Source organism: Erythranthe guttata, chromosome 14 (assembly GCF_056151865.1).
Source record: "Erythranthe guttata isolate IM_541 chromosome 14, IM_541, whole genome shotgun sequence".
In the NCBI taxonomy this organism is placed as follows: Eukaryota; Viridiplantae; Streptophyta; class Magnoliopsida; order Lamiales; family Phrymaceae; genus Erythranthe; species Erythranthe guttata.
The window spans coordinates 5,479,477-5,495,916 of record NC_142546.1 but is presented as its reverse complement, the minus strand read 5'-3'; the positions used below and the strand labels follow the sequence as shown (position 1 = coordinate 5,495,916).

The window sequence follows — 16,440 nt, the reverse complement described above, 5'->3', positions numbered from 1 at the left end:
ACAAATCCATAGAAATTAAAAAGTGTTCATCTTATAAATTGTCAAGTTACTAATTAGAACCGTTATCACATAACCATAGTAACCCAAGCATATTGTACTGATTAATTGTTCGATTTAAAGTGTTTGTCTTACAAATTATCAAGTTAGCAATTAGAACCCTAATCACAGACCCATAGTAACCCTAGCATGTTGTACTAATTAATTGTTCAAATTAAAGTGTTTATCTGACAAATTGTCAAGTTACTAGTTAGAACCTAATCATAGACCCATAGTAACCCTAGCATATTGTACTGCTTAATTGTTTGATTTAAAGTATTAATCTTACAAATTGTCAAGTTACTAATTAGAATGTTGTACTGATTAATTGTTCGATTTAAAGTGTTTGTCTAACAAAGCGTCAATTTACTAATTAGAACTCTAATCACATACCCATAGTAACCCTAGCATGTTGTAGAACCCTATTTGCAGAATGACTTACAACCCTAATTACAAATATAAATCTCGAAGGCGAGCGGCGACGGTTTACAGATCTGCAAAGAAGAAGAAGAAAAAGAGAGAGAAAATAGAAAATATGAGAGAGAGAGAGAGAGAGAGAATTAACGTGAGAGAGAGAGAGAGAGAGAGTGAACGTGAGGGGATACAGAGAGTGAGGAAATAGAATTAAAACCCTAACACATAGGGACACTTTGGTCTTATCATATCTAATAAGGGGGTCTCACTAATTTAGATTGGAATTTGGGTAATGAGAAAAGTGTTTAAAATCAATTAGGTTTAATTCAAAATATTTACTAAATGAGGGGAGTATTGCATATTTCCCCTAAAATTATTGACATCACAAGACAATCATAGTAATTGAGCCGTGAATTATTATGACAAAAGATATCATACTTATAAATTTCAATGTTAAATGAAATTGTTCAATTTAAATGAAAAAATTATCATCACAAAAAATCTACATATAATGTCAATAACAAATTCAAGCACCACAAAAATATATAGAAAAATTAACATCGAGACATGCAACGCACGTCCACCTTCCTAGTATTAAAATAAAACAACAAGATAGATATTGATCCTCTTAATTACTTCTAAAAAAAAAAACAGAATACATGCAAATGATTGTGAACATATATTAATCCTCTTAATGAATTTACGTTTCCAATTCATTAAACTAATTTGACAACATACATAAATAAATGTATAATAGCTATTTTGGTGACATGATTGAGAAAAAAATTAAAAGTGGAGGATAAATCATATTTGCAAGACAGCAGAGGATATATGATGGAGTATAGCACAAATAATTTTACTATCAAGAAGCAACGGTATAGTTATAACTACAAATAACTTGACACAAAAAAGGTGGCAAACTAAATGAATTCGTACAAAAATAAACAAATGCGTAATGCATTTCTCATGTTGAAGTGGTTGCATGAAGTGAGAGTAAGGATGCATAAAACCCATCTTTGATATGGGGAAATATGCAATACCCCCCTTAAATAGAAAATATTTTGAACTAAACCCAATTGACTTTAATGACTTTTGCATACACCCAAATTCCAGTTTTAATTTGTGAAACCCCCCTAGACTTATGTGACAAGACAAATATACCCCCAACCCTATAACCTTAAATCCTAATTTTTTTCTTCCGCTATTAGTCGTCATTCTCGGTTTTTCAACCGATCTTTTTTCTCTCTTCATTGTTCTTCTTCTTCAAACCCTAGATCTACTCTTTCCATCACTACAAAATCGAAGAGGCAACAGAAAATCACCGGTGGCCGGAGTCGACAAACAGAGGCGGTAAAGGACTAGCGGCTAGACACCGACGGAGTTCTGAAAATTACCGTACGCCGCCCAATTTCTCACCACAGCCGCCGCTCTCCGCCAAATCACCGCCGCCGCCCTTCACCAGAACCGCCGTCGCGCTACTCCGAAGTGTCATTCGAACGATGCATCCCTTCTCCCTCCGCTGCTTGCCGAGATCTATAATATTAATCGGTAAAATTTATTTTTTATTTTTTCTCGAATTAATTAACCGTAAAGCTCGTTCTGGGTTTGAATTTTTCGATTTTATCATTTTTTTGTCATGAATGCATAGATTTCAATTATCTTGCATTTTATTAATTTTCTGAGCTTTTCTTAGTCTCACTCGAACGATGCATCCATTCTCCCTACGCTGCTTGCCGAGATATATAATATTAATCGGCAGAATTTACTTTTTATTTTTTCTCCAATTTATTAACCGTAAAGCTCGTTCTGGGTTTGAATTTTTCGATTTTATCATTTGTTTGTCATGAATGCATAGATTTCAATTATCTTGCATTTAATTAATTTTCAGAGTTTTTGTTATTTCGGATCCTAGAGCATGTTTGTATACACTGACACTTGTGGATTGGCATGATAAGAGTTGTGATTTTTATTTTTTTCGTTATGTTGTTCAAGTTCGTTTATTTATCTAAGAATCTTTGAGCGTGGACACCACTTGCCGCCGCTGCCTCCTTTGTTTCCACATAAGGTTATTTCTATCTTTTTGATTATTTCTCTCGATTTCTTAGTTTTTTTTTTTTTGCCAGATTTGTTCACCACTGTCGTCACCGCCTCTCTTACTGTCTCTTTCGTTCACCGCTGCAACGGCCGTTGTCATCGACTTGCCCTCCCTCTGTTTCGTTATTTTCTATCTTTATTTATGTATTTTTTGAAAAATACAATTTCTGATTTGAACAGCAGTAATATGACTATAGTCATATTCTAGTCATATTCTAGTCATATTCTAATTTGAACAGCAGTAATATAGTCATATTGTAGTCATATTCTAATATGACTATCGTTGAATATGACTGTAGTCATATTAGAATATGACTATTGTTGAATATGACTGTAGTCATATTCGAATATATTTTTTCTTATCGTTTCAAGTTGACTTGTAATAACAAGATTCAAATAGTGATTTTTGTGTGTGGATGTTGATTGGATTGTTTTCGTAAACATTAGGTCATATTCGTTGTTTTATATTATTTAGTAAACATGACTGTTCCACGCTATATAATTGGATTTTTTAAGTTGAAAATGTAAAAAAATAATATAAAAAAGAATATGACTATAGTTGATATAGTCACATATAGTCATATTCAACTATAGTCACATTCGGGTAGTTAATCAGTCGAATTTTTTTTTTTAATTTTATTTGTTTAAAAAAAATAAAAAAAAATATTTTTATTAAAAAATATGTTTATTAAAAAAATATTAAAAAATAAATAAAAAATACCAAATAATGTTCGAAAATAATAAAAATAAAAAATATTTTTTTTTTATATTTGGTAGCAGTTTTTTAGCATTTAAACGTGTGTGAGAGAAAGAGAGAAGAGAGAAAAAAGGAATAATTGAGGCAACATATTATAATTGACATAAGGGTAAAATTGGAAATAAAAATTCTAGGGGGTTATCACAAAGAAAGATTTAAGGGGTGGACATATCACCATTTCTTAGCGATATGAGGGGTTTATTGCTAATGACCCCCTTTGATATTGATTAGCGTGTCGTGCTTCCCTTTCTCGACAATGGCTCCGTTTTTAACGACAGCAATAACATCAGCTGCTTTGATTGTCGACAACCTATGAGCCACCACAACCGTTGTCCGATTCATAGTTGCTCTATCAAGTGCATCTTGTACTATTCTCTCAGATTCGGCATCCAATGCGCTCGTTGCCTCATCCAACAATAGTATTTTCGGACTTTTCATTATAGCCCTTGCAATTGCCACTCTTTGCTTTTGTCCCCCCGACAATTGCACCCCTCTTTCTCCGACCACCGTATCGTAGCCCTGCAAAACCCCATTTAATAGTTTGATTCAAATCCTTTAATTCTGATTTTATTTATATAGGGAGTCATATTTATATCATTAATTTAAATAGTAAAATTTTTTGACCTGCTGCAATCCACTAATGAATTTATGGGCGTTTGCTAGCTCGGCTGCAGCTATGATTTCGGCCTCTGTTACGTCTCCTTCTTTACCGTAAGCAATGTTGGCTCGGATTGTGTCGTTAAATAAGATCGGCTCTTGGCTGACTAATCCCATCTGCTGCCTAAGCCATTTCAATTGGAATTTTTGAATCGCAACTCCATCAAGTGTCACATGTCCCGATTCTGGATCATAAAATCTTTGCAATAAAGATATCACTGTTGATTTCCCACATCCGCTCTCTCCAACCAAAGCAACCGTCTACATTTAAAAACAAACATCATCGGATATTATTATTATTATTGACGAAAGAGAAATGGTTGATGCTAAAGAAATACATAAAAGTAGCATCGATACCTTGCCACAATGAATTTTCAAGGAAAAGTCGCGTAGAATTTGGACATTGGGCCTAGTTGGATACTTGAAGCTCACGTGTTTTAGTTCAATTTCTCCCTTTACACTTTGTAATTTCTCCCCGGATTCGTCACTTGGATTGATCTTAGATTCTCTGTCAAGAATGGCGAATATTGAAGCAGCAGCGCTCTTAGCTTTGGTCGAGTCTGGAGCAAAAGCACTTGATTGAGAGATTGCCATCGCTGCCATTGATAGAGCAAAGAAAACCTGCAAACATTTCTCCAAACATTTATTAACATCATCAATATATTCATATATTTATATATGTTCGACATAGATAGATGTATTGATATACCCGGAACACTTCAGAAAAAGTAGTTTTTCCATCCTCAACGAGTCGAGCTCCAAAGTAAAAGCTAGCACCATAGACGAGAAACAACAGTGCAAAGGATGCACCAAACCCGATCCCGCTAATCAACCCTTGATTAATCCCATTCCTCATAGGACCTTCACACTTCTTTTTGTATATTTCCATTATCTTCTCTTCTGCGCAGAACGAAGCAACTGTTCTTATACTCCCAACCGCATCATTAGCCACTTGGCTTGCTTCCTCGTACATTGCCTGATACATCCCAAAAAAATAAAAATAAAATAATAATGTCAAAATCTCTTGAGAATTATAAGTTACCTATATAAGACAAAAGAAAGATATTTTTTTTCTTGAGTTTGGATGAACGAACCTTTGCATCGGCGCTGAACCCTTTCATAAACTTGATCTGAACAAATCCGTTCAATCCGATAAGAGGTATCATAACAAGGACGATGAGAGCTAACTGCCAACAAGCTTCGAAAGCAATAGCCAATCCAACAACCGCAGACGACAAATCTTGAACCATTTGTGCAAGTGCATCGCCAACTAATGCACGAACCGAAGCAGCATCCGCGGAAAGCCTCGCCCCAATAAACCCACTCGAGTGCTCAGACTCGTCAAACCAACCAACCTCCATATTAACCACCTTCTCGAAGCACAACAATCTAATCCTCTTGATCAGCCTATTCCCCGCCACCCCAAATAGATACGTTCTTGATGGATACGCAATTAACGAAATTACTCCGAGAACCACAAATATTATCGCCCAAAACTTGGAATCTTTACGTAGTTTATCTGGAGTTTCGAAGAACGTTTTGATGGCGCCGGCAATTAGTATACCGAAGGTAGGCATTATTGCGCCGTTGACAAGTGCAAATAGAGCTCCACCCATTAGATATGGCACCTCGGGTTTGTTGAGATAGGCTAGTCGACGAAGAGGGACTTTTGGAGGCTTTTCATTATCCGACTTTTCTAATTCAGAAATATCCGGTGCCACTCCAACAATCTTGTTTGACAACGATCGGTGAAAGCTGTTTCCTTTCCCGGACGACCCTTGGCTGATTGAACGCACGAACGACATTTTTTTACTTGAAGAATGCCGTCCCGAATCCATAATTGTTATGTCCGATGATTTTTCTAATTTTTCATGACCATCATCATGCCCTTCGTCTCTATTTTCTTCTTGTAAGCGTATCAACAGAGAATATGCCCCTTCCGGGTCCTCGAGTAATTCAGAATGAGTTCCTGCATGCACATGCTAACTAATTAGTTCTCATTTTCTTCTAGTATGATCGACCAACCCTTATTAGGAAAGTTGACACCTAGCCTCTACTATTAGACTAGAGGTCTAGGGTTCGAATCCTGCCCTTTCCCTATTTGTAACATGATTTGAATTTTAAAAAAAAAAAAAACAGAAGAAAAATTGATGTACCATATATAGTTAGTCAGGGTGCAAAAGATAAGAGTGAAACCTATTATAGATAAATAAAATACCTTTTTCAACCACTTTTCCTTGGTGAATGACAGCAATCATGGAGGCGTTCCTAACCGTGGTTAAGCGATGTGCAACAACGACGGTTGTTCTGTTAACCATGATCCGGTCCAATGCGTCTTGGACAACTCTCTCGGATTCAGAATCGAGCGCACTTGTAGCTTCATCCAAGAGTAATATTCTAGGATCTTTCAAAATCGCTCTAGCTATGGCAACTCTCTGTTTCTGTCCACCGGAAAGCTGAGTACCGTGTTCCCCGACTTTCGTATCAAGTCCGTGTGGAAGTTTATCGATGAATTTAGCGGCATTCGCCATTTCTGCTGCCGCCCTGATTTCTTCATCAGTAGCACCGTCTTTTCCGTATGCGATATTGTCCTTAATGCTACCCGTGAAAAGTACAGGCTCTTGGCTGACAAGTCCGATTTTTGACCTTATCCATTTGAGTTGTAGCTCTTTAAGATTGATTCCGTCGATCCGAACTTCACCGGACTGGGGGTCGTAAAATCTCTCAATCAAACTTATGACGGTTGATTTGCCGCTCCCACTCTGTCCGACCAAAGCGGCAGTTACACCGCTCGGGATTGATAGACAGAAGCCACTGAAGATATGCTCGTCGGGTCTAGCTGGATAACTAAAATGCACGTCTCGCAATTCTATGTCCCCGCGTATATCTTCCCGATGTTAGAAATTTATCGTACATACATACGAATTCCCAAGAACCAACATGCTTGAATCAACGAGAATTAAACATAAACATAAACACGGAAGCGTACCTTACATCATGGAATCAAATCTTCGAATCTCCACTGGATTTGGGACAAATCTTCGAATCTCCACTGGATTTGGGACAGGTCTTCCAAAGAATCCGCAGTTCCTTATTTTTTCTCTCTAACGATGGATTTTAGAAGAGACGGAATGATTGCGTTTCTTTGGGGACCACGACCCTTTATATAACTGTAGAGTCCAGTTATTTTATAATTGTGATTCAGCCCCATCAATAAATCACAACTAAGCCCTAATTGTCTCTACACATTAGGCCCATAATTATAGTTTAATACCCATAAGTCCAACCCAATAACCTTTATTAGATCACAATTAATTTGGACTTTATTTAAGATAGCCATACACATTTACGTCACATATGTGAGCCCACATAATTATTGAAATAATTCCAACAATCTCCCACTTGGGCCACATATGTTTTATATCTTATAAATGTGTACACCTTATGAGCTCAATATTGCTATCATATGAAAAGGTATTCCTTACAATCTCGTCCATTGACCATACTGATACAGGACTAAAGAGGCTTTCGTCACATTGAGCGTGTCTAAACCCAACAGTAATCACGTATACCAATATAGCCAAACGACATAGATCAAATCATGGTGTGTAGCATGGAAATTACATATAATGTGATCTTAACATGCCTATTTCCAACTGGTCCTACTTTAAACTTTATTGAGACCAAACCTTAACATAATTGTACAAAGCGCAACCAAATACTTTATTTCTGCAGAAAACTTAATACGCAACTTTGTGTCCAAACATATCATAGAGCTACCACATAAATACAAACTCCCACTGAATCATAATATCCTTAAATGACATAACACTTACATGAGCAATGCTCATGAATACCTTATGTGTTAATCCTTTAGTAAGCGGATCCGCAATTGTGGGGTTTATCTTAATATGCTCTATATACTGTTCACTTTGTACCTTTAACAATAAAGAACTTTCACAAGCTTTTGTTGTTGTTCGAAATTATAGCTGTTAAATATTGTCATCGTATAACTTTAATACAAAACAAAATGTGCAGCCAAGTGACAAAAGTTTATAGCTATATTCCAAAATAAGATTGCAAAAATTACCATAAAGTTTTAACCAACGTGAAAAGAGCTTAAAGTGTCTGCTTAACACCTATGTCGAAATAGCTCAATCGCTTAGGTCTACATTAACCAAAATGGATCTATACTTTATACACATCATAAAACTCAAAATCAGAAATAAACCACACGATCTCCCAAAATATCTGATTTTGATAAATGAGCATATATTTATAACTTATATTCCCTATAATTACTATATAACCCATTTGGCTGCTTTGCTAAGTGATCCACTTTATAGGGTTATTCAAATATCTGCCTAACTTTATGCACGCCTTAACCGAATGCGTACATTCTTTTACTTTAAAAATATTTATTGGGCACTGAAATGAGACTAAACAAGTCTTCTTTGTTGTGAGATTATCTCCCACTGATCCTTGGGTATGTACAATCATTAACTTTGTTTATCTCAAAGTGCATATGAGATAATTAGCTCAGGATTGTAATATCATTAACAGGAATTTTAATTTCATTAATGGACTACTTTAGTTTGCAATCAATATCCTTCAAATCTTTAAATATTAAGATTTTATGATTGCACTTTATTGTTTCATAAATGTTACCATTTGAGAAACATATTCCCTGTGTTCATAAATTTATTAATAATGTCGATATGAGTGAAATCTTTACATGACTAAACGTACCATATATCTTTCAATATTGCCCATTTGAATTACATTTGGTCTCAATTATCTGTAACCAAATAAATTCACACCTTATGGCAATTCGATAAGATCCTAATGTATTGTCATTCTAAATTCCAACTCATCTTTAATGGCTTATTCTCTTAAGGTTGTTGAGTTTGCTCTTTGTAGTGACAATTACCAAAACTTGATTTGGGGAATTGTTCAACATTGTCTTATCAAAACTCCAAATCTACTTTTCAAACAACGACTAGTATAAAAACATGCATATTGTCAAAAGCAGTATTACGAATCAAATTGATTCATCTTTAAAGACAATGTCTCTAATCTAAATTTCTCCCCTCAAACTCAACATCGTTAAAAGATTTTAAATTTCCCCTTTTAAAAATAATATATTGCAGCACTTAATGTTTCTCCTAAATATACCTTAGTAAAGAAGAATGACTTATCATACTTCTTTGAATGTCCTTGAATGTTCTATTCTTGAATTTTGTACCATTTAAATTGCTTATGCAATATTTTACTTTAAGAGACTTTTACTTAAATTATATGTTAAATTTTGAATTATAAAATAGACCGAGCTTAATATTTCCAAATGACAAGCTAACCGAATTTGTTCAAGAGAAAATTTAAATCCATCTAATGACGGTACCAAAGGCCTATTTCATAATTCAAAAGAAAACCTAGGAGTCCTCATAGTCTCAATCCCAAATACCTTACATAACCTTTATAGATGTATCTTTCAACATCAATTGAATATTGCTTATGTAAATAACCCTTATATACACACTTACGTGAATAGTGTAACCCATGATCTATTCACTAAATGTGTCAAGGTACAAAGTCAAAATATATTTTAGAACATATTAAAGTGAGAAACAAACGTAATTACGTTATTCAACGTACCTGAGATGTAGACTGCAATTATAAATATTTATCTTAAGGTGTACTAGTGAAATTAACACTTAGTCTTTTCCCCTTTAATTATTTATTCTTCGTGTGTACGGTCAAAGTTTTATTCTTTATGTTTTACAACAAACCTTATATTGACCGTTCACGGAGAAAAATAAATTAAACCATATCCACTTTCAAGTAAGTGAAACCACACTAACTGAAGTGCTATAACTGAAAATGAGATTAGACTATTACTTGATGTGCTCATTTATGTTCCTTTTCTTTATAAGCAATAGATGTCAAAATCTAATTTGTTACAACTTTATCGTTTTAAAATAAAACGTATCCTTGCTATCTTTAAGGAACTTTTTAGTACGTAGCCCATAATTAAACCTTATGCCCCCCGAAAATTATTTAAAATAGATGCACCTAATGATCTTAAATTTTAGTATTAGAACGATGATATACTCTAGGTTCTTCTATTGTTCTACCCAAAATAAAATAAAATTAAGATCTATGCACCATAATAAATAATAATAATAAAAAATATTTGTGCAATGAAGCACAAAAGTGTTATAGACAGATAATGTGTAAGCAGATAAATAAATTACATAGAGAACGCAAATAAAATCAATATGCTCACATTATGATCCAAAGTTTGACTTTAAAAAACTTTAAATAATTATGGAATACATCTCAAGATGCCTAGCACAACATTAATATCAAGCCGAAGGGACAATAATATTAACTGTAAGTGGCACTCTTGTTGTAGTAATCAAACATTGATAGTAAATCCTGTCAAATAGTAAGTCCATCGAGGGATGCAACTATCATTCACATGGAGCCCAACAACCATCACATATTTATTACCACAGATGCATATGTGGTTCGGCCAAATATCAACATACCGAGGGGTATAGTTAAATATTCGCATGAATTCACATACACACAATCATCTTGACATTCTCAATAAGCTAACTTACGCAGAGAGGTCACGAGGGTGGCTTCATGCTTCAATTAGTTCTTTTAAATGTCAGACAAACTTAATAACAAGTCATTAGATGTACCCGAAAAATTATTCAAAAAATTAAAGTCTTTGTTGAACGCTAAGGTTCTAATGACATCACTTGAGCGGTAACAGGCTGTATCCAACACTAAAGTTGCCTCACTGTATTGTTTTCGAATCAAACTCAGTAATATGGTTATTCATAATAAATGAGTATGAATTGAAAACATCGAATCCATCTTTATTTTGAATTTGAGCTAAAGATAATGTGGGGCTCACAATTCAATCTTATTTAGATAGTGGCCAAAATAAAATTTTAACCAAGAAATCTAACCTTATATGGATTGGAACTAAATTAATAAACTTAATTAGACTTAAATAAAAGCCTTGAGTCAAATATCGAAAAAGTCAATCCTTATTTGGTTAATAATAACCACAATCCATATTTTGACTCGGTAACGATTAATGATAATGGATCAAAACGTTATTGAATTAAAAATTCATTTGTATCCTTAATTTTGACCCAGTAATCAAAAATTTAAGTCTAAACGGCATAAACTTTATCATCTGAAAATTCCCCAAATTAGCCTTAGAAAACCGAATTTGAAATTCAAAATGAATTTCACTTTATTGACCAAACAAAAAACCTCAAAATAATTTTAAAAAATTCACATATTAGTTCGGTCCCTCAAAATAATTGAAATATTTTAAACGGCCCCAAAACCTTAAATTAACTTTTTATTCCTTAAAAATTACCCTTGCCCCAAAACCAGAAAATCTTTCAACTTAAAGGACTGAATTGAAAATTTGAAAGAAAAGCCTTTGAGTGAAAAGGGATCTAAGATTCAGAAATACTTAATTTGAGATTTATAATATATTTTCGAAAAATATATGACTGTTTTGGAAGAAACTTTAAAAGTGGGGACTGAAATGCACTTTTCGAAAGCTTTGGGCCCAAAATCAGATTTTCATTTATTATAAATTGACCCCAGCCCAAAATCAGGAATTACCCAAATATGGGGTCAATTTGTAATTTCAGAAAAAATGATTGGAGTAAGTTGCAATTTGCTAGAACTTTATCAACCTAATTTTGCCCATCTAGCAAATCAACCGCCGTCATACAGCCAACTCCACCGCCGGAAACACGCAACCCACAATTATCAACGCCGTCGGAATCCACCGTCGGCGCTCCGGCTTCCCTTTAGGCGAATCACGCCACTCGACATCAGTAATAATATGAGCACACGCAATCCGCCCATTTCACCTAATGGATGCCGGAAAAGAAGCGAAGGGGTTGGTGGTTGGTGGTCGACGACGGCCGATGAAATTGGCGGTAGTGAAAAAAAAACGGTGCAGCAGGCTCGACCTGATGGCCGCCGCCCCAAATTTCAGATTTGGAATTCTCAGATGTATACCTTAAACCTTACCTTTAATCCAAATAGATTAGACAGATAAACTAATCCGAATTTTCAACCATAAAGGTTGGACCAAAGAAATCGTAAACAACAAAACTAATATCTGTCATATTCACAACTAGTCATAAGCGGAACAATTGAATAAATCCACGTAATTGAATTAAACTTCAGAATTCAGATTTTAATGAAACCCTAATTTCAAAACAAAACTAATGCGATAAAGCAGATTTCATAACATTCACATAAGAAATTCAATTACAAATTGGCAATTCGAAATTAAAAAACTAATTTCAGAACATACTGTATATCACATAAATATCTGGCCGAAACTTTGAAAATTAAATCCATGAAAACATAGATTTTTCATGGTAACAACTTGACGAGAACTTTAACACATAAAATTATCGATGATTCAAAACATGGTGGCTCTGATACCACTTGTTAGAAATTTATCGTACATACATACGAATTCCCAAGAACCAACATGCTTGAATCAACGAGAATTAAACATAAACATAAACACGGAAGCGTACCTTACATCATGGAATCAAATCTTCGAATCTCCACTGGATTTGGGACAAATCTTCGAATCTCCACTGGATTTGGGACATGTCTTCCAAAGAATCCGCAGTTCCTTATTTTTTCTCTCTAACGATGGATTTTAGAAGAGACGGAATGATTGCGTTTCTTTGGGGACCACGACCCTTTATATAACTGTAGAGTCCAGTTATTTTATAATTGTGATTCAGCCCCATCAATAAATCACAACTAAGCCCTAATTGTCTCTACACATTAGGCCCATAATTATAGTTTAATACCCATAAGTCCAACCCAATAACCTTTATTAGATCACAATTAATTTGGACTTTATTTAAGATAGCCATACACATTTACGTCACATATGTGAGCCCACATAATTATTGAAATAATTCCAACACCCGAACCTTCCCACTCGTATCGTACGAATCTATTTCGGGTTTCCTATTTATAGTTTCAAACATTTTGAAGGCCGCAGCTTGACCGGCCGAAAATGCTGTCATGCAAGGAGATGCCTGTCCAAGAGACCTACAAAACATGAAATATATTAACAATAATGAACTTTTTTTTTTCTTTTTTTTTACTAATTGTTTAATTATCAATATTAATAAGGGCATATTACAAATAACCCATCAATGGGTACTTATTCATAAAGAGATTCAGATAAAAATCTCCTTTATCAATAAGTCCACACATGCTCCAAATTTTTGTAAAGGACTAAAATAACCTCTCATACTTTAATATGCTCCAATTTCATCATAAACTTAATTTAACTTCAATTTGACCCCAAATTTTACAAATTATTCAATTTTAAACTAAAACTTTTTGGTGAAAGAGATATGTCCCCTAAACCTATTGGTGAAAGAGATATGTCCCCTAAACCTAGAATAATAAACATGCTTGGTTGGGACTTTTGCATAAAAACCCCTATTAATAATAAAAAAAATAAAAAAATAAAAAAATAAAAAAAAAATAAAAAGAAAAAGATAAGTACTCACATGGAACCAGTTAGGACTGCAAAAATAACACTGAGCACATCACCACCTGTATAATCCTTCTCCAAGATCATCTTTGCACCAAACCAAATAGCCAAACCGTAACTGCTGAATATAATGAACATAACGCAACCCATTCCTAAACCGCTTGCCCACCCTTCACTAACACCCGACTTGTATGCTTTCACAAGGGACTTATCGTAATCCGCCACAGCTTTTTTTTCCCCAGTAAACGACGCAACCTGAAAAACAAACCAACAAACTATACAATTAATATTTTGTTAGATTAGAAAAAAAAAAGAAAAGAATGTATGAGAGAGAAAGTACGTACGGTTCGAATGGAGCCAATTGTCTGTTCGACGATATTAGCAGCCTTAGCATAAGCCTCTTGACCACTAGTAGCCATCTTCGATAAGGCAACAGCCATCAGAGAACCAGATATACCAAGCAAAGGAATAGATGTTAACATGACGAGCGTAAGTAGCCACCCTTTCGTAAATGCAATTACAAACCCTCCCAGAAATGTCGACACCAGCTGTAAACACTTCCCAACCTATAACCACCACAACAACAACGTGAAATTAATTAATTACACTTTATATATTTGATGGTAATAATTAAGGATTAATAATGAAGGAATACCTTCTCGCCCATGGCATCTTGAATTAGTACAGTATCCCCGGACATCCTCCCGACAACTTCTCCCGTATTAGTTTCCTTGTCGAAAAAAGCAACATCTTGTCTTAAAATTGTTTTCAAATAAAGACTCCTAATTCGAGAAGCCTGCCTTTCCCCGGTGATCATCCAGCAAGACACCTCTACAAAAGTGTTAATCAACAAACCAATTAATTCAAATTCAAATTTTTTATTTTTATTTTTTTCCTCACTAAATATTTTTTTTAATATAATTTCAATTGATGGATAGGTTAGGCGTACTTACGGAGAAATGCGGCAACACCACACCCGAGAGCCAAGTACACAAACTTAAGTGCTACCTACAATTGCAGTAGCCATAATAGATTTAGAGAAAATATATACAAGAATTAATGAGTTAGGTATATATATATATATATATATATATATATATATATATATATATATATATATATATATATATATATATTTTTTTAATTTTTACCTCTGAAACAACAGAAACAATATGTTTGATTTGGGTAGGGTCTTGATTTTGGCCAAAGGAATCGATGAGTTCACCGAAAAGGATAGCCATAAGAGGCATGCACAAACCATTGCCAAGGGCACCAATTGAACCAATAATCATCAAAAGTTTGTCTACAGAATCAGCAAATGAGAACAGTTTGTAAAACGGCACCGTTTTGCCGCCATTTTCATTTTTGCTTTTGCTGCTGCTTTTGCTTTCATCAGCAACCTTCACCACCTCTGTTCGATCCGAACCACTTTCTCTCTCCATTTTTACTTCAAACTCTGCCAGATAGATGTACGCTTCTGCTAACTGTTTTGGACAATACAAATTTTTTTACATGCATCTATTTCTCAAGTCAGCGTTTCATTTATTCATTCTAATAAATAAAAAAGAAAAAAGAAAAAAAACAGAGTAGTTGTTGAATAATTGATAGAGAAACACAACACTCAACACATATACTTGATCCAATGCAAAAGTAAATACGAAATAAACAAAAGCCAGACAGAGTTAGTGAAAATGAGAAGATTAATACTAATACACTATCTGGTTTAGTTTTAATTTGCAATTACAAGTAGATAAAGAAAAAAAAAAAAAAAAAAAAGCGGGAACATAACATAATATAATATAAAGAAGGGTAAATTACACCCACATCCATGAGGTATGCTTAAATAACTGTAAGGTCCCTCTGGTATCGATAATTACACTCACCCCCCTGAAACGTAGTTAGAAGCTCTAACGGGATAATGCATTGGATACATTATTCCGATAGAGTTCTAATGGACTATTACTTTTAGCTAGTGGTGGAGATAACATAAAGTTATGGGGAGTTATGGGATGACATGGCTCCCCCAATATTTCTTAAATCACCCATAACTCTTTGTTGTCTCTACCACTTCCTGAAACCAATAGTCCATTAGAACTCTATCGTAATAACGTATCAAATGCATTGTCTCATTAGAGTTTATAACTACGTTTCAAGGGGTAAGTGTAATTATCGATACCACATGGACCTTACAATTATTTAAGCATACCTCAGGGTTGTGGGTGTAATTTACCCTATAAAGAAAGATAAAAAAATCAGATACAAATGGATATAGCAGGTGATTATTTGATGGTAATGTTATGTTGATAGTGAGATTTGAAAAAAAAGGAGAAAATAACAAAAAAATAAGTAAGTTTGGGAAAGAAACAAAACCTGGTCCTTAGTTTGGACTTAGTTTAATGGATCTCTCCCGAGATCTTTTCGAAAGGGTAAGCAAATATATACTGAGCAGAATTAATGAATTACTGAGCAAATGCATATATATATATATATATATGAAAAATCTTTTCTTAATGAGCAAGTAACAGTGATTAAAATAGCATTTATTAATCTGTTTTTTCAAAATATTTGATCTGGAGTCAAAGCTAGATTTTCCAAAACTCTGTTATGCCATTTTTCACTTCTCTACTCAACTTATTTAAATCTTTTAATATTACCCTCTCATCTTATCTTATTGGTTGAAGTAAATTAGTAGGTACAATAGAACAGTGAAATGATTAATTAAGTAGACGTACTACTTTTCTCTTCTTTTTTTTTTTTCTAATGCCTCTTTTTTCCTTTCTAATCTTTATCTCTCTCTGTCCAAATACATGGGGGGTAAAATGCATATTATACTTGTATCGCATAAGTTGTTGTAAGAGTTATTGTAAGAGTTACACAAGTTGACTGTTACGTCTTATTT

The 16,440-nt window shown here is 34.2% G+C and overlaps 1 protein-coding gene across 1 annotated transcript; it reads right to left on the bottom strand.

Moving 5' to 3' along the window:
• Positions 1-1,280: 1,280 nt before the first annotated feature.
• Positions 1,281-15,270, bottom strand: LOC105956616 (ABC transporter B family member 11). The gene is made up of 13 exons (XM_088814409.1): positions 14,702-15,270; positions 14,495-14,549; positions 14,197-14,372; positions 13,886-14,107; positions 13,558-13,796; positions 12,965-13,087; positions 6,177-6,853; positions 5,053-5,927; positions 4,668-4,934; positions 4,316-4,579; positions 3,926-4,219; positions 3,514-3,820; positions 1,281-1,464 (listed from the first exon to the last, which is right to left on the bottom strand). Exons 1-13 carry the CDS (start codon positions 14,981-14,983, stop codon positions 1,415-1,417), a joined length of 3,831 nt encoding a protein of 1,276 aa, XP_088670535.1. The 5' UTR covers positions 14,984-15,270; the 3' UTR covers positions 1,281-1,414.
• Positions 15,271-16,440: the final 1,170 nt, after the last annotated feature.

What these genes read in the sequence shown, in the direction of transcription:
- LOC105956616 (XM_088814409.1), bottom strand. Translation starts at nt 14,983, where the DNA reads ATGGAGAGAGAAAGTGGTTCGGATCGAACAGAGGTGGTGAAGGTTGCT. An exon ending in AAGATGCCATGGGCGAGAAG is followed by an intron (nt 14,108 to 14,196) that starts GTATTCCTTCAT and finishes TGGTGGTTATAG; the next exon opens with GTTGGGAAGTGTTTACAGCT. An exon ending in GGTTCAGCGCCGATGCAAAG is followed by an intron (nt 4,935 to 5,052) that starts GTTCGTTCATCC and finishes GGGATGTATCAG; the next exon opens with GCAATGTACGAGGAAGCAAG.